Raw genomic sequence first — 20,946 nt, forward strand, 5'->3', positions numbered from 1 at the left:
GGGAGAAGGGTGCAACAATGAATGAATGGAATTCCAAAATCTCTGTAGATGTTCATTGAAATGAAAAATAAACAAACTAAATTAAAAAAAAAAAAACAAACTTTAGTCTACCAGGAAATACAAGACAGCATTGAAAAATAAAGAAGAATCAGAGAAACACTACACAGCATGGATGAGTTCAGAGGCCATCATACAGAGTGAAATAACTCGGCCACAAAAAGATAAATATTATAAAAGAATACTGTTTAAACAATGGAATGGCTGTGGGGGTAAGGTGGCCAAGAAAGCAAAAAAAAAGGAATAAATGGCCCCACCCCTCCCGGACTCCTGCCTAATTAGGCGGGAAGAAACAAGCTGCTAAACCACTGCAAGATGTCTCGTGCTATGACCAAGAAGTTGGGTTCCCAGAAGCAACCCCAAGTGATGGTGAATGAAGGTAAAGAAAATCAAAACGTCCCTTACGTGTCTCTGAAACCAATACCAAAGGTAGTTTTAGAAAAAGTGCTTAAGGTTCACCTTGCTGCCTTTCCACCCAATGATGAAGAGTTAGACCAAGGGGCATTGTGTGTGAAGACTGAAATAAATACAGTTTACAGAGGGATTTTAACTACAAAAATGGAAGCCACATCTTCCAGGGCAGAATCTACTCTCCACAAAACATCCTTAGATGCTCATCCTGAAAATAATATGCCCCAACACAAGAGCACTTCAGATACAGTGAATCTCAGTGTTGATACAGAAAGCAGTCAGGATGGTGACAGTGATGAAGATAACATACTAGGCCTGGAAGATTTTCCAGAATTGTCACCATATGAAAGGAAGAGACTAAAGAACATATCAGAAAATGCAAACTTTTTTGCATCTCTTCAGTTGTCTGAGTCAGCTGCAAGACTCCGGGAAATAATAAATAAGAGACAACCTTCTGAATCCAAGAGGAAGAAGCCTAAAAAGAGAGAAAATGAGACTGGCTGTAGAAGGTCAATGCGATTATTAAGAGTAGATCCTTCAGGAGTTCCATTACCAGAAACGCCAGCCCAGCCCGCATTACAAGCAGATGAAAATCCTTTGTTACCTCCTGGGCCATTAGAAATGATTCCTGACAATCAAGATGCCAATGAAGTGTTTAAAGGATTTCTACAGACATGGTCAGAAATGAGCAAGACAAGTAGGAACAATACAGTGAAGGAGTTATCTAGCCTTAAAAGCTATAAAAACAACTTATGTGGTATGGTGATTAGTCAAGATACTGTTTGTAAAGTTACCAGTGGCTCAGTATTTTCTATAGCTCTCCATCCATCAGAAACTAGAACTTTGGTGGCAGCTGGAACCAAATCTGGGCAAATTGGATTTTGGGATTTGACCCAGCATCCTAAAGAAGATGGAGTTTATATTTTTCGTCCCCACAGTCAGCCAGTTAACTGTCTTTACTTTTCACCCACCAATCCAGCCCACATCCTGTCACTGAGCTATGATGGCACGTTATGTTGTGGAGATTTTTTCAGAGCTATTTTTGAAGAGGTATATAGAAATGAAAGCACGTCCCTTTCTTCCTTTGACTTCTTGGCAGAAGATGCCTCCACTTTAGTAGTAGGACACTGGGATGGAAGTATGTCACTTGTGGATACACGGACACCTGGAACTTCTCATGAGAAACTTACCAAGTGCTCTATGGAAAAAATAAGAACTATTCATGTTCATCCCGTGCATAGACAGTATTTTATTACTGCAGGATTAAGGGATATTCATATTTATGATGCAAGAAACCTGAGTCCCAGGGCAAGACAGCCTTTGATTTCTTTGACTCAACATACAAAGAGCATTGCTTCTGCTTATTTTTCACCTGTAACTGGTAACAGAGTGGTAACCACATGTGCTGATTGTAATCTGAGAATCTTTGACAGCAGCTGTGTATCCTCTCATCTTCCTCTCCTCATCACAATCAGGCATAACACCAATACAGGGCGCTGGCTGACCAGATTCCGAGCTGTGTGGGACCCTAAACAAGAAGACTGTGTCATAGTTGGCAGCATGGCCTATCCCCGGAGAGTGGAGATCTTCCAGGAGACAGGAAAGTGCCTGCACTCTTTCCTTGATGGAGAGTATCTTGTTTCTGTGTGTTCTATCAATGCCATGCATCCAACTCGGTATATATTGGCTGGGGGTAATTCCAGTGGGAAGGTACATGTTTTTATGAATTAAAGTTTCTGAGGTTTTGGTTTAGAGTCACTGATTTGTTCAAATTAATCAGTGTCTGAGGAACCCAGAAAGAAAAAGTGAAATTCATATGGTTTAGTTTATTTGCTTGTAATATATTGTACTTAGCAAATATAAAATTTATAATAACATTCCGGTAAGTGGAATAGACATTTTGTAAGGGAGAAGCCCTGGGGGTTGTTTTCTACAGATGTGGGAGGGAAAACGTCAGCACTTTCAGGTTTAAGTGAGAACTTCTAAGTTTATAAATGAAAAAGTTTTGAAATGGTCAGTATTAAATATTTTTGTCACTGAATAGAATAGCTTTGAATCTATAGGAAGATTTAGATTTTTGGTTTATTTTGTAGCTTGGAATGAATATTTTTATCTTACATTGGATGGGGCTTTGTAAATCTAATTCAGTGATTTTGCAACTTAGTTTTTTAAATATAGAATTCCTTTTGGTTTTTTTTCTCCTTTCTAAATAAAATCTTATGTGACATAAAAAAAAGGAATAAATGAATAGGTAATGAACACTGAACTGTAATGAATGAAAGGAAGGTCAATTTGGAATGAATGGTTTATCACACATTATGGGTACTGCAATTAGCAAACTAAAAGAAGACACGCGTTATGAATTGGAGGAGGGTGGAAGAATGGGTGAAAAATTTGTTTGTACAAAACCAAAGGGGAAGACAAGTTCAGTATTTCTCAAGCTAAAACAACTCAAGAATGAATTCAAGCCTTAAGGTGCAATACTGAAGGATACAACTTCTTGAAAAATCTTGGATGATGCAGGAAGCTTCAAAAGACAACAGAAGGAATGCACAGAGTTAGTGTACTTAAAAGAACTGATCGACATTGAATCATTTCAGGAAGCAGCATGTGATCAGGAACCAACAGTCCTGAAGGAAGAAGACTAAACTGCACTGAAGGCATTCGCAAAACATTAGGCTGCATAGATTGACAATTGAGATATTTCAGTAAACAGATACACTCCTAGACACGTCTACCAGTCTCTGCCAACAAATATAAAGTCACTGGCCAGCTGACTGGAAGAGATTACATTTGTTTCCATTCCCCCCCCCAAAAAAGGTGATCTAATAGGATGTGGAAATTACAGAACAGTTTCAGGAACATCAACATGAAAGTAAAACCCTGATGAAGATTGTTCAACAACGGCTGGAACAGGGAAGTGCCAGAAATTCAAGTTGGATCAGAAAAAGTCATGACACAAGAATATCACTGTTAATGTCCTTACCACTGAACCAAAAGGCAACATCATGACAGACAGAAAACAGTCTGAAGTTGCCAATGCTTTCATTTCAACACCCATAGTAATAACAGTCAAGAAATCAAAAGATGTATTACAATGGGAAAATCTGCTATCAAGGACTTGAATGTTCTAACGAACGCTAATGTCAGTTTAAAGACTAAGGTGTATCTGATGGAAGCCATGGTCTTTTCAATTGCTTCCTATGCATCTGAAAGTGAGGCCATGAATAAGCATGACAGAAAAAGAATCAATGCCTTTGAGTTGTGGTGCTGGTAAAGAGTACTGGGTTTACCATACTGTGAAAAGAACAAACTTGTCTGGAATACCTGACACACTGTACCAGTGCTTTCCAGCTCTCCGAGGACCAAGTGAGCTGAGATGGGCATGGGGGCACCTGACACACTTTGTCTATGATCCTCCAGCTCTGCCAGGACCTGGTGAGGTGAAGTGAGGTGAGGTGAGGTGGGCACGGAGACACCTGACACACTGTGTCTATGATCGTCCATCTCTGCATGGACCTGGTGAGTTGACGTGGGCACAGGGACACCTGACAACTGTGTCCATGATCCTCTAGCTCTGTGTGGACCAGGTGAGGTGAGGTGAGGCGGCCACTGAGACACCTGACAACTGTGTCCGTGACCCTCCAGCTCTGTGTGGTTCTGGTGAGGTGAGGCATGGGGATGCCTGTTATACTGTGTCCATGACCCTCCAGCTCTGCCAGGACCTGGTGAGGGCCTCAGGATTCAGTCTGAGAGTGTTGTTGGGCTCTTTCCAAAGACATTTATTCACTGTCTTCTATCACAACAGGATTTCCCAACACACTCATCATATGCTACCTCATAGCAAGTATTCTGGATTTCTATATATAAAATAATCATTTAACCAAAAAATGTCTGTATCTACAGCATATGGAACAAAAGAAGATTTCAAAGTCTATTAACTCACAGTAATGGTATCTACTGGGAGAATATGGGCTGCATAATTAAAACAATTTAAACCCGATTATAAAAAGACAGCAGGCTTAACTGTCTGCCACCATCTCACTCACAGAAAGAAAAACATTATCTTCCATTTGAGTTTTTGTTTGCTAAGAGCAGACCCGCACCTCATGGCTCCGTCTCACTGACAAGCAGAGCTGCCATCCTGATGCAGCACTGCTAAGACACCTTCAGTCAGAACACACTCGGCTAGGTTCAGGGGACACCTGATGGCCTCAGGCCCAGGACCGGGCAGGGATGTGGCACTCACACATCCTGAGTGAAGAAGTGTCCTGTCTATGGACACTGCCAAACTCTCTGAATCACAGAACCCCATGTCTGTCAGGTAAAGGAGAACCAAAGTAGCGTGGGTGTGGGTTGCCCAGCCAAGGACCCACCTCCTAAAGTATGTGGAGATAGAGAGACATAGCCACATGTGATGGACACCACCAGGGGAGAAGAGGTCCCCTCAGCCAAGCTCCATGGTGGATCAGGCCCAGCACTCAGCACTAGCCTCCCCCTCACCGGCTAAGGTCTGGTATGCCCACTGCAGCAGGACACTAGTGAGAAGCCTGGTTCCTGAGGCTTGTGGAGGCAGGACCTGGGCATGGAGCCTGCTGTTGCCTGCCTCCCAGCAACATCCACTCACGGTAACCCTGGTGCCAGCTCCAGGCCTATCTCCCGAGGTACCTCTGAGGGGCTTAAACCTCTCAACTATCAGCTACTGGGTGAGTGATTAAGCACTCGCAACATACAGGGCCAAGATGGGCACTGCAATTTGTCTGCGTCCCCTGAGTGTCGGGACTGGGGCTGGAGATTTTACACTTGCCCGACACAGTGGCTGGCACAGGGTCAACTCTTGATAAACAAATATGCAGAGGATGAAGGAGCATCAACTGCATGCAGACCCTGTCCATACACCATCCCTTTGGGTTCTACAGCAATTCTTCGAGGTAGATGTCAGTATCCTCATTTCACAGATGAAGAGACTGAGACACAGAAACATAAGGCAGCATGCCCTGAGTCACACAGCCAGTAAGAAGCACTTCCCACAGCCTGCCTGGGCCACACACAAACAGAACCAGTGCTGGGCTCAACACCAAAGAGGGTGAGCAAGAGGCAATGCTGCCAGTGGGCCCTGAGTGCAGGGGGTGGGACACCGGTCCCTCACACCTGCCAGGTCTGACCTGAGATGGTGGCAAGTCCCTGTCCTTACACCTGAAATGCCACTGTACAGTCATCTTGACAAGCCCACAGAAGTCAGATCTCCTGACAACTCTAGAGGTCTCTTGTCACCATGGTAACAAGTCACATGCTGGTATCCTGGAGCACCTACCTGTCCTTGCTCTCTGCCCAGGGTGTCTGTACCACCCTCACCACTGATCTGAGATGGAGGGCAAAGGTGTCCTTGGGCCACTCTGACCAGAGGGGACTGGGGCAGAGACAGTCTGAGAGGCACTGCACAGGGCTCCTGGGAAAAGCGTCATCAGGACTAAATGACTGCTGTGACCAACTAGGCCAGCTTGCCCACCTCTCAGATCCACCCAACTGCTCCTATAGAATGTTCCAAAGTTCTGCACACAAGTCTTTGTCTCCATGCTGGGCTCAAGCTGCAAAATCAATTTACACTTCCACATCTCTGCACGAACAGTTCCACTACCCAGTGTACCCTGTTCCCCTTTCTTCACTGATCAATTTTCACTTCACACCTGAGGCAAGGCTTGGGGGCCACCTCCTCCAGGAAGCCACCTTGGTTGCTCTTGAAAGTTAGGCTAGTTTAGGAAGCATCTCTGCATGCCCTCAACCCACTGAGCTAGCTCTCCTTTCTTGTACCACACATCACATTTGCAGTGCATCTGTCTGTGCCTGCCACACCCAGCTCTGTGTCTGTCGGGTGCAAGGTAGGCACCAGGGATCAGTCCCTCACTGTTGGGCACAGCTAGAATGGACACTCCCACAGAGCAGCATCTGCCGGCCTGGAAACCATACCCTCCACTCCTGCCCACCCCACCCTGTGAGGAAGCTTACGTTCCTTCTGAGACCCCTGAAGTCAATCACTTAAAAATAATTAAGTCCAGCAAGCAATCACAGATTAGGAGCAGCCTGCAGTGTCTAGCAGGGCCACCTCTGCCTGGCCTCTGCGTAGAAGGCAGGTAGGCAGAGGCTGGCCTTGGGTCCAGCCTGGGAGAACCTTACCACCCCATGGCAGAGATAAAACTTCTCAGAGCAGTCAGCCGCTTAATGAGACTGTCAGGTGGGCTGGTAACAAGATTAGGCAGAGCCTGGCGCTGCTGCATGCTCCCAGAAGAATTCTATTCAATTAGCGCTGAGCCCACAGTGCAGGACTGCTGGGAGGTGGGGAGCAGGCCTGGGGGTGGGGCAGGCTGTCTCCCACACTCCTGGACCTCGTGTGCCGCTGCCCAGGAGTCCATCCCAGCACTGCCCTGGGATGTGCCCTGGAAGTGGTCCCCTCAGCCAGTGGCTGAAAGAAGCGAGCCCAGGAAGCCGGTCCTGGCCACAGCTTTGCCTACTGAAAACCTCTCCCCTTCCCAAAATTGGGACAGCAGGCGCTAGATCGCCCCAGATGGAATACATCCCCATCAGGGGCCCCAAAAATTGCTTCCCGCTTGTGCTGCGCTCAAAACACTCCCTTTTAACTGTTCCTTTGCACAGATTCCACCCAATGCCTAAAAACAAGGTTCCTTCTTCCCAATCCACCCCGTAGGCCCTGCTCACCCTGAGAGCTCCCTCTCCAAGGCTAGGTTACCGAATCCTGCCTATCCTCAGAGAAGAGGGTGTGAAGGCAGGTCCTGGCCAGGTCCATTAACACCATCCCTCAGCCCTGACAGCCTCTGTCAGACAGAAGAAGCCCCTCACCAGGGCTGAGCAGAGGCCCCATAACTAGAAGGCTGGGCACGTCTCTATGTTCTGTGATCAGAAAAGGGTCCCACAGAGCTCGGAACCCAAGTTCACAAGCTAAAGGACAGCAGGCAGCCCACAGGGTCCCTGAGATTAGCAGAGTCCCAAAGGTGAGAAAAACACGGGCTATTGCTACAGTGGCCACTGAGTGGGTGGGGAGTGCTGAGGAGGCCCGAAGAGACGAGGAGTGGGTGCTGGAGAGGCCTCCAGGGAAGGGGCGTGGGTGCTGAGGAGGCTGCCAGAGAAGGGGAGTGGGTGATAAGGCAGTCCCAAAAAAGGGGAATGGGTATTGAGGACGTCTACAGAGAAGGGAAGTGGGCGCTGAGAAGTGGGGGTGGGGGCACAGCCCTAGGCCTGAGGTGGTGTGACCTTTGGTGTCTGTGGCCACCACGAGGGCATAACCAGGACAGGAGGTGGGGACCCACTGAGAGAGGAGCCCTGGGAGCTCAGCCCAGAGCTGAGGTGAGGCTCTGAGCCATAACCCTGACCACGCACTAGGACGTGTCCCTCACTCCCTGCACGGTGCCCATATTTGGAAGAAAGCCCATAACCCAGAACAAGAGCAGTATTCGGAAGAAAGCCCACGACCCAGGACAAGAGCAGAGACCAGGTAAGATGCAGCCTCCACCTGCACACAGGGCCAGAGCAGCAACAATGGAAGGTAAGTGGGAAAAGCCATCCAAGTCGCCTGGGGCTCCAGTGCTAGGGTGAAGGCCACACTGGCTGGGCCAACATGCAGCCACTGGAGCCCTGGGAAGGATGGGGACTGTGTCTCTGTTGAGACCTAAGATGGACTTCAAATAAGCCACCCAATCACAGCAGGAAGCTGGTGACCACAGCACAGAGGTGCTGGCACCCACTCACATCCGCAAGATGCCAGCATCCATCCCTTAAATCTAAGCACATATCCACCGTACTCAACAAGTCAGTCAGCACTGCCCTCCAAGCACACATCGCAGGACCCTCTGTTCACAAGAACCCCATGCACAGTGAGACTGAAACTTAAAGAAGCAACATGGCTTTTGCAAGACTGCACAGAGCTGGTATCTGACTCTTATACACCAAACAGACAAGGTGAACCTGCTGAGTTCAGGGGCTGGGGCTGAGCCACCACAGACCCTGCTAGAGGCATTCAGAACTGACAAGGCTGCATGAGATTGGGACACCACACAGGGTGGTGTGTGAGGCCCTGTCTCATGCCCCACCCACAGAACAGATCCTGGAAGAGACAGGTGAGGTCCCACCCACAGAACAGACCCTGAATGAGACAAGTGAGGCCCCAGCCACAGAACAGACCCTGAATGAGACAGATGAGGCCCTTTTGGTCACTGCCCAGCTACAATGTTGGGTCTCAAACGGGAGAGTTCTGAGTCTTCTTCCCATTACAGTCACTAGTCAGGAAACTGGCTGTTCACAGACCAGGAGAAATCCCTCGAAGAACACAGCTCACAGGAATGAACACACCGCTCAGTAGAGAGGATAGCACCCAGAGAAGTGGCCAGCATGTATACAGATTGAGCCAGCACCTCCAGAGAAGGAGCTGCCTTGGGTCAGCCCCGACAGTGACAAGTCACTTCAAGGCCAGTCAATGCTGTTAGTGAGAGTCACACTGTCCACGGAGGGAACCAGGGGTAAGGAGTCCCAGGTCTGAATAAGTTAGGGATCTGTGTGAGGCTGAGGCAGTGGAGGTACAGCAGTGCCACTATCCAGCCAGCAGAGGTTATGTACCCTGGCCACACTGGGGCTTGGGGTCATACCTTCTAGGAAATGCTGAGCTCAAGGCTCCTGAGAGCTGTGTAAACACCACCACAGGCCAGCTAGAAGACCTGGCCTCTCACCTTCTACAGGCCACTAGATTTTTGTGGAGCAGAGGAACAGGAAGAGAAGGCCAAAAGAGAAGTGACCAGAGAGAGGCCAGCCTTGAGGCTGAGTGAGAGCTATCTAAAACTGTTGTTTCCCTTAGTCTCCAGAGAAACAGGGGACCTATCTCAATATGAAGAGGGTGAAAGCACTTGTGCTGTTCTGTTCACTGGATGTCTTCAGTCATCCCCACTTTCCAGGTCCCTGAAAGCTATGCAGAGCCCTTGGACAGTGAGTCACAAGCAAAAGTGATGGCGTTGTCACCTGCAGCTGGCCGCTCCAGGACACTCCTCCTCCCCACCTCAGCACAAAAACTGCAACACTCAAATTGGTGGCTGTGCCCTCTACAAGACAAGCCCAGCTCCCCATGACCAATCATGGACACAGAGCCACTCCCTCCTGACAGAGTTGTTCCCTACTAACCAATTACAGACACAGAGCCACAATGCTGGACTATGTGTTAGGGCAGCAGAACCCAGCCTATCCTGAGTGACACAAGAAGCAAAGGGGAGAAACAAAGGATAAGGACAAAGACGGGCTTTTCCAAGAGGATAAACTAGAAGGAATTGCATCTCCAGTCAGGCTGGGTTTGAAACTGTTTTACAGGTAGTACTGAATGTCCCAAGTGTTCTGGTGGCCCATCTTCTGGGCAGTGAGAGGCCATGTGAAGGGAAGGTGGCTACTGAAGGAGACATGGCTACAAAGTTTTGACCTGGCCACTACAAGAATGTAGGAAAGTCGACTGTGGGCTATGGTAAGGCATGGGCCAGAGGCCTAAGAGTCAACCAAGAATAAAGAAACAAAAAGCAACCAAAATAACAAATGTTGTTCTGTGAAACTCTAGGGAAACTGGAACATTTATCCAATGCTGATAGGAATACAAAATATTACCACTATTTTGGAAAACAGTGTGCCTGTTTCACAAAGAAAACAAAAAATAGAACTACCCTATGATCTAGCAATTCAAAACCTATGAATATAATGCGAAAGAGGTGAAAGCAGAGACCCAAAGGCTGGTACAAGTGTTCATTGCAGCCCTATTAACAATAGCCAAAAGTTGAGAATAACCTAAATGCCCATCAAGGGGAACAGATAAACGAAATCAAGTGCTTACACACACAGCAGAATGTTACTCAGCCAGAAGTAGAAACGAAATCCTGTTGCCTATTACAAAGTGGATGGAGCTCAACACCATCATGCTGAGCAAAGCCAGTCAGTCACAAAGGACAAGTAGTGAATCTATATAAAAGTGTATTTCACCTCACTCATAAAAAGGCAATGGGCTTGAGCACATCACAGATCATGGCACAGGAAAGGGCAAGGTCTAAATCTGCTGCGCACAGGGTCACTATAAGTCATAGTGGGCTAAGCAGCCCCTAAGAACAACAACACACAAAAAGACAAGGAAAGGCAAAAATATAGAGACTAAACCTTCTTAGTATAACCAAGGCCTAGCAGGAGGGAGAAAAAAGGAGTTATTGTTCATGGTATACGAAGTCAGTTTTTGACAACAGAAAAATCTCATTTTGTATAAAGCTGCACAGTTAGTTATTGTAACTCTGGTCTAGAAGTTGTATGCTTGTGAAAGGGTGAACTGGCGAAAGTTGTGTGAGAGATGTATTTACAACAACAGAAAAGAGCAGCTGCTAAGGCACCTCATGTGCAAACACTTCACGAGATTTGTTTCCTTGGTTTTGCACAGTCAGGGTCATGGTTTCATGAGTAAATCCCATTTACTGGCCCAATTAATGTGCTTACTGCTTTTATTCTATCTGTTCATTTGCTTAGTTTATGGAATTGTGCCTGACGTCTGAAAGCTGCATGTAGCCATTCAAGGCAAAACAATTGGTCTATATTCACTTGGAGCAACCAAGAGTGGAGGATAGAGAGTCAAAATTAGGAGAAAGAACGTTAACCTGTGGGTCACTGCCTCTATCAGTTGCTACCTCCTTTTCCTTAAAACCAGAAGAACTGGATGGTGGTTGGTACCAATATGGAATTTTTTATTCATGATCCTATAAAAGGATTGTGATCACAAAAGGGGAAGTGCAGAACAGAATTTCAAATTCTCATAGGCTCCAGACTTTTTGGAGCCATGAAGACTAGATAAAATCCTTGAACTACTGCTCTGAGATCATCTGTAAACCTTAACCCAAAAACACTTCCTGGATGATGATATATATCACTAAAAAAAGAGCAGGCGCAGAGGTACACAAGAAGTGCAGTCAACAGCAGACACACAGGGAGATAGGCCAGAACACCAGACAGGCAAGAAGGACCATGCCCAAGATCACATAAAGGTATGGCAAGTGATGTTTCTACATTCATAATAGAAGTATATGCTATGAGTTCATCCACATATTTAGCAGAGCCAACAAGGCACAATGTTTTGTGAACATTTTAATCATAACCAAACACCCGTGAGGCTAAGCTGCTGGTCCTGGGGCCTGAGTATCACAGTCTTGGGGAACATTAAAACCAACTGGCATAATCTACAATGTTCTACATGCTACTTTGTGAGTAGAACTCAGGTCTGAAAAGCTTGTTAATAGCCATGTAAGGTGTAAATACTGGTGTCTCCCTGTTTGGAACAAAGAAGAGGAAAGAAAAACAAAGATGTATTGAATCAATTGGTTTAACTGACTAATGGACAATGAGAACCTCAACTTCCATGATCCAAGATCAGAAGAACTTAGATGGTGCCCAGTATCACCAATAAACACTCTCAAAGGCTCATAGGAGAAGACCCTGGATAAACTGGGGTGAAATGTGGAGGCAAACTAAAAAAATATAGTAACGGGCATGCTTACTGGTCTGACAGAAGCCCTCAGATGATGTCATTCTTTGAATTTGGAACAGAATGCACTCCTGTGGTTCAACTTCTATCAAGCAAAAGGCAGGCCTTTAAGGTGACCAAAACCACTAAGGAGGCACTCACTCCTTAAAACAGCCAACCACATAAGGTCAAGAGAGCAGCATTTCCCCAAAAAGAAAGCCCAGACAGAGTACTGAGGAGCAATGATGCTAGTATAGAGAGATTAAGGTGTCCCCCAATCCAGGCTATGGTCTTCACAATTACTTGTTATGCATCAGAGAACTGAATAGTGACTAAAGATGATAGAAGAAAAATTGAAGCAAAGCTTTGAGTTGTGTTGCTGGGTAAAAGTATTGAACATATAGACTGACAAGAGAACAAACAGATCTGTTCTAAGAGGGTGTAACCAGCCTGCTACTTGGAGGCAAGGATTTTGAAGCTCCATCTCACATACTTTGAGCATGTGGCCAGGAGGAACCAGACCTTGGAGGAGGACATCATGCTTGGAAAAGTAAGAGGGACAGTGCAGGAGAAAAAAACCCCAGATGAGACTGGGGTAATGGGGTTAAGTGTGTCAGAGATAGTGAGATTGGCTCAGGATAAGCAGGGTTCAGAGCTATTGTACATAAAGTCGTTATGAGTTGCAAGCAACTCAATGGCACATAACAACAACAAAGTCCAGAAGGCAAGGAGATGTAGGACAGAGGATGAACAGAAATGAGAGTCACAGGTAGGAAGTGGAGAAAGTTCCCCACTAAATAACACTACATTGTGCGTATTATAATTCATGCTATATGTGGAGAATGATTCAATATAAAACCAATATGCTTTGTAAATTTCCAATCAAAAAATAAATGAAAAGTGAGACTGTCACTATCAGTGAATTGTATAAGAAATTTGAATTGGTATGTGTTTTGTTATGTATATTTCCAACAACAAAATAAACAATCAAAAAAGTGGATGAGGTATGCAGAGAGTCAGAGTAGTAGAGGAGACTGCAAGAGACAGAAGCAAAGAAAAAGTGATGCAAGATAAGAAGAATAGGATCTGTCATTGCTGACACTGAAGATGAAGAAGGAGGCAAGGAATATTCGGGGTTTCTCCAAGCAAAAACAAGTGAGTTCTGTTCTCGAGCTCTTAGATGGGCCACAGCCCTGCTAAACCTGATGTTAGCCTAGGGGAACCCATTGCTCACTTCTGACCTCCAGAACTGTAAGATTTGTAAAAATTCTAAGACTACTGTTCCAACCAAATAAATCTGTGTGTTGTTGTTGTTGTTGTTATGTGCCGTTGAGTCGTTTGTGACTCATAGCGACCCTGTGTACAACAGCCCTAAACCCTGCTCTATCCTGTGCCAATCTCACTGCCTCTGACACACCCATCCCGATTACCCCAGTCACTAAATCAATCCACCTCATAAACGGTCTTCCCCCTCCTGCGCTGTCCCTCCACTCTGCCCAGCATGATGTCCCTCTCCAAAGACCTGTCTCTCCTTACAACATGTCCAAAGTATGTCAGGCGAAGCCCCAGAATCCTTGCCTCCAAGGAGCAGCCTGGTTTAACTCTCTCTAGGATGAATCTATTTGTTTTCTTGGCAGTCCATGACGGGGGGGCGGGGAGTGGTACCAATAAGCCCACAGCAGTTTAAGGATTATGCTAACTCACTCTGGCCAGGGCAAAGAATCCTGCATCCCTGTCTGCCAGGAAGGACTGCAACAGCCTAGCCCCAGCAGAACATGTGATTTGGAGCGGTGAGTAAGAGACCAGAGGCATCGGAGCTTAGTGAGGGATGATAGCAGGGAGTTGCTGATTGACATGGTTAGTGAGCAGCCTTGGTGTGACTACCCCAGAGAGGGTTTTTCTGAAAGGACAGAGACCACTAAGTACTTACAAGTTCCATGCATTGTATTATTGTATTTCATTGTTTTACTCTGTGAATGGTCTAACTACTCCTGTGTAATTTTTACCTTGTCTTCCTAAAACACTTTTGTGCACATTGTAAAATGACTATTACCTAACAAACATTCATTTTTCCTGTGTCTGCCCTAAAATTGTTATCTCATCACACCATCGCACATACCTTCAGCATGGCCAATTAACTCACATCTTTTACCCACAGTGAAAGATAATTCTATGAAAAATAACTCTTGTTCAGCCAGTTCTCTTGTTTATTTATAACAAGAGAAGGCACCTTAAAACAATATGAAACTTTTTTTATTTAATAGATTAATATATATTCAAATAACTAAAATACAAATCTTCACATTCATTGTTAATACAGCTTCACTAATGAAACTCAAAATGCACCTTTCTGATTATTCCTGCCTGCACTCTGTCATTAAACCTAGGGGACTACATGAGTGCCAGAGTCCACTACACACAGGGGTAAAAAATGCAGCTTTCTTGAGAATTAAGTATTATTTTGTATTATTATTCACCAAGTTTACATTTTCACCCCATGCTTTTTTTTTTTAGCAGATATGATCTATTCTTTCAAAGAACCTGGTCAACTACCTTAGAATACAGCATTTCTAAGAACCTTTTGTAAAACAGCCTCAGAGAAATTATAGCTACAAATCTTAGAGCCAACATATCAAGTAGAATATTTTGGGTCTTTTGGTAATACTTAATTCTGTACACATCAGCACAAATTATTCCATTTTTATAAAAAATAATTTTAAACACTGAAAAATATACTCAGCCACTAAAAATCATGTTTACAAATAGTTCACTGTGGTTTCAGAAAAAGTCGATGTGATGGTAAAAGAATTAGTGGGAGATGAAGCTGAACAGAACAGAGGCATTCTGCACTTAGAAACTCCAGGCAGGATGGAGCGACTAGGAGGAAACAACAGTGTAGGATGCAGGACAATTTTGTTCTGCATCTTGATGCTTTCCAGAACCTTTCATGTTTTCTATAATGAGTAGAAACTCCCTCCTTGTCTTTTCACACATTTCATTTACTGAATGTTCATTGTAAAGGTGAATTTCTTTTGTCATCAGAGAAAGAAGTAAAAAGTTGGAAAAGAAAAGGTCATTTAGAGTCTGTTCTCAAGGAATTTACCAGCTTAAGAAATAAACTTCTAAAACCAACCATGAAGCTGCAAAAAAAAAAAAAAAAAGAAAAGAAATAAACTTCTTATTCTGAAAGTGTAAACAATCAAAAGAACAAACATGGACTCACAGTTAAGCCAAGGTATGTAAGGGGCCTTTTCAGGCCTGTGCATGTTGCCTGACACAGTTCTCACAGTAACCCCATAAGACAGGTACAGTAAGGGTCCTCCTTTAACACACACAGGGCTGGAAGCTCAGGGTCCACTGAGAGTCCCTAATGCCTCACAGTGAGCAAGTTTCTAGACAGAGCTCTGTGGGACCTTAGCCCTGAAAGGTGATACCACTCAAAATAAAGCAGGGCAACACCAATGTTAACTTCAGGCCACTTCAAGTCAGCTATAACTGACCATTCCAGACACGACAGAAGTGGAACCTCTATCTACCTGGGTCATTCCTTCCTGGCCACTCCCCCCTTTCCTTTCCTCCTACCCTATACCCTGATGCAACAATTGTCCAGGCCCAGGAAAGGACCATGACACTCATCAAGCAGATGCCTGGCAGAGGAAGGCACCAGCATCCCCACAGAGCATATGCCCCATGCAGGAGACACAACCTCCAAGCACTGCCTTCTCTGCCATGGAGACCACCAGGGGCCAGCTATCCCCAATGATGGGAGGCCAATTGCTCCCTTCCCTACGAGGCATCCAAGGGCTGTGCAAGGTCATGGATAATGCTGTGCAGTTCTTCTCACGTAATACATTAAGGTGAAAACATGTGCCCAAAACACATAAGCAGCAAGCAGCCCAGCAATGAGACCTGGCCAGTACCCCTTTGGCCAAGCAGTAGTCAGCCATCAGAATCCTAGCTCCAATCATGCACACACACTCTCATCTCACAGCCCTCTAAAAGCATAACAGCCTGCCATTATCAGAACCTAAAGCAGGTTTCCAGCCACACTTGTAGGAAAAACAAGACACATGAAAACAAAGTCTAAGGCAAGAAGGGCTTAGGTCTCCAGGACAGTTGGGGCCTGAATAATGCTAATTTTATTTAACTTACAATGTATGAGAGCTCTTATGGCCTAGTGGTAGAAGCTTCACTGTAATCCCAAAGTTTAAATCCATCCGCTACTCTGCAAGAGAAGAAAGGGCAATCTCCTCCCATGTAATTGATTGCCTCTGAAAAGCCGCTGGAGGGTCTTGACTCAGCAGCACATAACAGTATGATGTTTAAAGGGTCCACTTAGTTGACAACAGTTAAAAAAAACGGGAGGTTCTCCATGAAATATCAGATTCAATACATCCACAACACTAGGAGCTTCATTCTCAAATGACAAAATGGGCTGTAGCTGTACTCTCTGGAACAGAGATGACCTGTCCAGAAGCCACCTTCCAGACCCCAGGGCATCTGCCTACACTCCCTGCCTGTGGCAGTAATATTGCCAGAGCAGAAGCTCTCGCCCCCAGGGAGGGGTCAGAGGAAGGTGGCAATGAGCATCATGCAGTGGACCTCATACCTCAGAGGAGGGTCAGCTGAAGCAAAGCATGTCAGTCACTAAGATGGGAGCAAAACAGGGTCCCTCATACTCAGCTCCTGGTGTGCTTGCAGCTAGAGAACACAGAAAGTGAATGTCAGCAGCTAGGGTGCATGGAGACAGTCACAGGAGCAGAAGGCACCTGGCAGAGTGTGAAACGTTCTCCCCAAGCAACACCTCCTCAGGGTCACCATTGCTCTCGAAGGCTCTGCACCTGGAGCCTGCAACAAGATGAGTGAGGACACAAAAGCAGCCCAGGAGAAAGGGGCATCTAGGGGCACATCAAAACATCAAAATCCAGCAGGGATCCCTCCTGGAGCCTGAATGATGACAGGACAAGGGACATCCACTAGGTAGGAAGCAGAATTCCCCACAACAGGCCCAAGATCTTGCCCCACTCATCACCACCCCAAAGAGCCCAGGCCTCCAGGTCTGTAAAACCACCTCCAGACTTCAAGCACCTGAGTTGAGCAGTCCCTTGAGACCTCCACTACCCCAAGAAAAGAGCCTCCCAAAAGACCTCTCCTTAGAACAAAAATCCTCCTCAGCATCAGCTCCCACTTTCTGGGCCCAGACCAGAGCAGAGTAATAAGTTATGCTATCCTCCAAATGCACAGGGGATCCTGAGTCAAAGGCAGTCAAGGGTGCTCTGGTCTTGGAACACCGGGACCACCACTCTCAGGCAGCCTACGCTGTGCTACCTTCACCAACAGAGCAGATCGTCTAGCCAAGAAGTCTTGCCTCCCAGGTCACAAGCTGTACCCTAGTATCCTTAAAACTCTTGCACGTTTGTGGGCCTCAGAACCTAACCTATAGTTTTGAGGAGCAAGGTGGATGGGGGGATAGAAGCTGGGCAGCTATTCATCAGAAAGCCCTGCACCCTAATTAAGAAGCAAGGAGTTGCGCTAGGTTCCAGAGGCCTCAGGCAGATGGAGTGGGAAAGGGGAGGAGTCAATGCCGCTGGAGCTTTGTCATCCACCTGTTGCCCTAACAGGTAGGTCCACTCAGAGGCACGGGCAGCGCCAAGGACTGCCTGGGGAAGATGAGGTCTTCCTGAAGCCCCCATAGCCCGACTCCGCTCGGCTCCCGGGCAAACAGCGCCCACCTCCGGTCAGCCCACAGCCGCACAGCCACAAAGAAACCTTCTGCGAAGCAGAGAGAGGAAAAGGAACCTGGATAATATCTGCCTTCTAAGACGCCCCAGAGGCGGCGCTGGGAAAAGAAGGCCGAGCGGGCGGATTCGCGCGCCGCGCACGAGGCCACCAGAGATGAAGGCACGCCCACTTGCAAACCCGGGAGAAACAAAGCCTGGATGTGCGCACAAGCTCCCACTGAGCGGGACAGGAGTTCTGCAACACCGTGCGCACACGCACGGAGCCAGCTCCCTGCGCTCACAAACACTCGGATCCAGCCCTTTGCTCCAGGCTATTCTCTGCGCTGCTGCTCCGAGCTCCAAGCCCGGCTCACAGCTCATAGGCTCACAGCTCATAGCACACCGCTAATGTCCATTGCTGCGCGGATAAGCCCACTCACCTTCCTGCACCGCCTGGAACGGGTTGTTTGCTTCGATGACCTTGATGGAATAGGTGATCTTTTCGCTCTGCAGGATGTCATCGTTGAGACTCAGGTCGGACACGGCCAGCTGGAACACCCGATCGTCCTTGGCCGCATTCTCCTCGAAGATGGCACCTGGGGGAGAAAGAAGAGTCAAGACAGGGCCTGGAGAGGCATCCTCCCCTGCTCGCTCAGCCCTGGTCACTGCGCTGGCAAGCACACTGCTCCTCAGAGTTGGGAGGGCAGTCAAGGCTTTCTCAAGTCAACACTCACAGCGCACATGTGCATATAGTTGGCACGAGCTACACTGGAGCTTCACACATGCTGCCACCAGGTCACACATGAGTCTCACAGCCAAGGCACCACGTGTCCCACGTCCTAGTTGTGCCGCCACGCTATGAGTGAGGCCCCGCTGGGGTGGCGTTAGGCAGCACCCAAATGCCCAGTTGTACTCCAGCAGCTGCAAAGTTCGCTGAAGAGGGCAGTATCTCCCACATTCTCCCAGGGTCTGCCCTCACCTCCAGTGGAGGAAGCCGAAGCACGGCCAGCTTTCCTGGGCCTAGTGGCTTCTTTACGGAGGAACCTGAGAGCCAGTAGCCCCAGACCCGAACGAGCAAGGGCTGTCGCGGGCACAAAGCTCTCTCTCTTGTATGCAGCCTGGGCTCGGCGTCCTTCCTTCCTTCCTTCCTTCCTTCCTTCCTTCCTTCCTTCCTTCCTTCCTTCCTTCCTTCCTTCCTTCCTTCCTCCCTCCCTCCCTCCCTCCCTTCCTTCCTCCCTCCCTCCCTTTCTCCCTTCCTTCCTTCCTTCCGTCTCCGCTTCTACCTGTATGTCAGCGCCAAAGGATTCCTAGATTCCTCTGCGTTCTAACACAGCAAGGGTGAAAGGGATCAAGAAGCAGGGGCTTTTGAAAAGATCTGCTAGACTGTGGACAGTCCTCCAGAGCACCCTTAACACAGCGGGGCCGGCCGAGCTCAGAGCCCAGCTTCTCCGACTCGCCTGAGCTGTCGCGGTGTCAGGTTAGCCGGGTGATCTCCTAAATGAGGCTGGACAGGAGGGAGAGGCCTGATGGAGACGCAATGCTGATTTCAGGACCCACGCCCCGAGTTGAGGAGGCAAATCTGATCCCTGGCATGTCTGTGGGACGACGGAGATGGACTGGGCCCTGTCCCTCCCCACCCGATTCCATCCCCTTCACTCCGGCCCTGCCACCCCCGCCGTCTCACGCTACCCAACCCCCTGCTTCTCGGAGCTGCCCATCTTTCCCAAGTTCCGGAAAGGCGACTGCAGAGGCACTCCAAGTGGGCCGCCCTGACACCCCTACACCATCCAACTTTCGGGGATTCCTCCCAATTCCTACCCACTCCTCCGTCGAGCGCCCCCCTCAGCTCTCGTTTCTTCTCTCCGAGATCTGTTTTCCTCGTTCCCTTCCCGCACAGTGCCCTTCCCCCGCGCCAACACTTCTTCCATTGGCTCCCACGATCCCGACTTGCAAACCCAAGACTTAGACCTTGGGAAACTCTGGGGCCGTCCAGGATGTAACTGCAGTGGCTACAAAGCGGGGCGCGCGCACACACTCAAGTGGACTGAGTACACTCTAACAGGCTGACAGGCGTGCACGCACCAACACACGCTCAGATGTCCCAACGCCCCCTCGCAGTGACACCAACACAGTACACCACAGCGCACAAACTGACAACACCACCGCCCACACTCCTTCCTGGCGCGTCCCACCTCGGAGCCTGCCCCGTGTCGGTCCGGCTCCCCCTCTCCCTGCCCTCTCCGCCCTCTCGGCTACTCTGGACTGCCCAGTCAACGGACGGCCCTGGTCCAGGATCTGGTCTGGAAACGCGTCCAGAACCAGGGTCTCTGCAGCCACGGCCCTAAGTGGCAGCAGAGGCCGCAGGGATACGCATGGGGATCGGAGCCCGGGGCGGGAAGTAGGGGGGGGTGAGGGGCTATTGGTAGCGTGGCGCAGCCGGTACGTAGTCGCTCTATGGGGCGGCGCGGAGCGGCCCTTCCAGTGAGTACTACCTGCAGGGCCCCTCCGAGGGCCCCAAGTTTAGGCGCCACGCACCCCTCCGCCGCCAGGGCCCCCGCGGGCCCCCGCCCAGCTCAGCCTGGCCTCCCGCCGTGCTCACCGATGTGGATGATGGAATCGGCCCGCACCAACACGCACTGGCATATCCAAGGGAGAAGCCACAGCGTCAGTGCTTCCATGTCCCCCGGGCGCGAGGCTCATTCGCCCGGGCCCGGGGCGAGGCCAAGGGCAGCGCGGAGAAGGGGAGGCGCCGGTCCCGGTGCAGTCTCGGCCACTCCCCGAGAAAGCCAAGCCCGCCTGTGCGCCTTCCCCGCGCGCCCGCCCCTGCGCTCGGCTCCCGCCCCAGCCCAGCCCCGAGCAGTCGGGCTCCCGCTCCGGCTCCAGTGGTGGCTGCGGCGGCGCAGGCAGCCCGAGCCCAGGCCCAGTGGGGCGGGGGCGGCGCGCAGCGGCGGAGGCGACGGCGGTGCTTCCCGAGGCTCAGGTGGCGGAGGAGGTGGTGGCCACCGGGCCGGCGTGGCGGCTCCGGTCTCGCTGTGCGTCTGAGCCCCCACGAGGAGCAAACGGCGGAGTACGCCCCCACCCCCTCATCTGCTCCCCCTCCCCTCCGCCCGCCTCTGGGCCACGTGACTGCGGAGCTTCAGCCTCGCCAAGCGACGCCAGTCCGCTTGCGGATCCGCGTCTGCACCCTGCGCTCCGCGCCACCGGCTGGAGGGATCCTCCGAGACC

General features: G+C 48.8%; 1 protein-coding gene and 1 pseudogene across 1 annotated transcript in view; one reads left to right on the forward strand and one right to left on the reverse strand.

Annotated features, from left to right (window-relative positions):
• The window catches only part of GRID1 (glutamate receptor, ionotropic, delta 1), a 1,297,277-nt gene extending 1,276,777 nt beyond the window's left edge, over window positions 1-20,500 (reverse strand). The window contains exons 1-2 of the mRNA XM_006901020.1: window positions 20,321-20,500; window positions 18,162-18,317 (exon numbers count right to left, since the gene is read on the reverse strand). Of these exons, the coding sequence (XP_006901082.1) occupies window positions 18,162-18,317; window positions 20,321-20,399 (235 nt within the window). The 5' untranslated portion in view covers window positions 20,400-20,500. The remainder of the gene's footprint in view (window positions 1-18,161; window positions 18,318-20,320) is intronic.
• Window positions 373-2,199, forward strand: LOC102865096 (annotated as a pseudogene).
• Window positions 20,501-20,946: the final 446 nt, after the last annotated feature.

Source organism: Elephantulus edwardii, unplaced genomic scaffold (assembly GCF_000299155.1).
Source record: "Elephantulus edwardii isolate Elephantulus edwardi_28Jun2011 unplaced genomic scaffold, EleEdw1.0 scaffold00305, whole genome shotgun sequence".
Classification (NCBI taxonomy): Eukaryota; Metazoa; Chordata; class Mammalia; order Macroscelidea; family Macroscelididae; genus Elephantulus; species Elephantulus edwardii.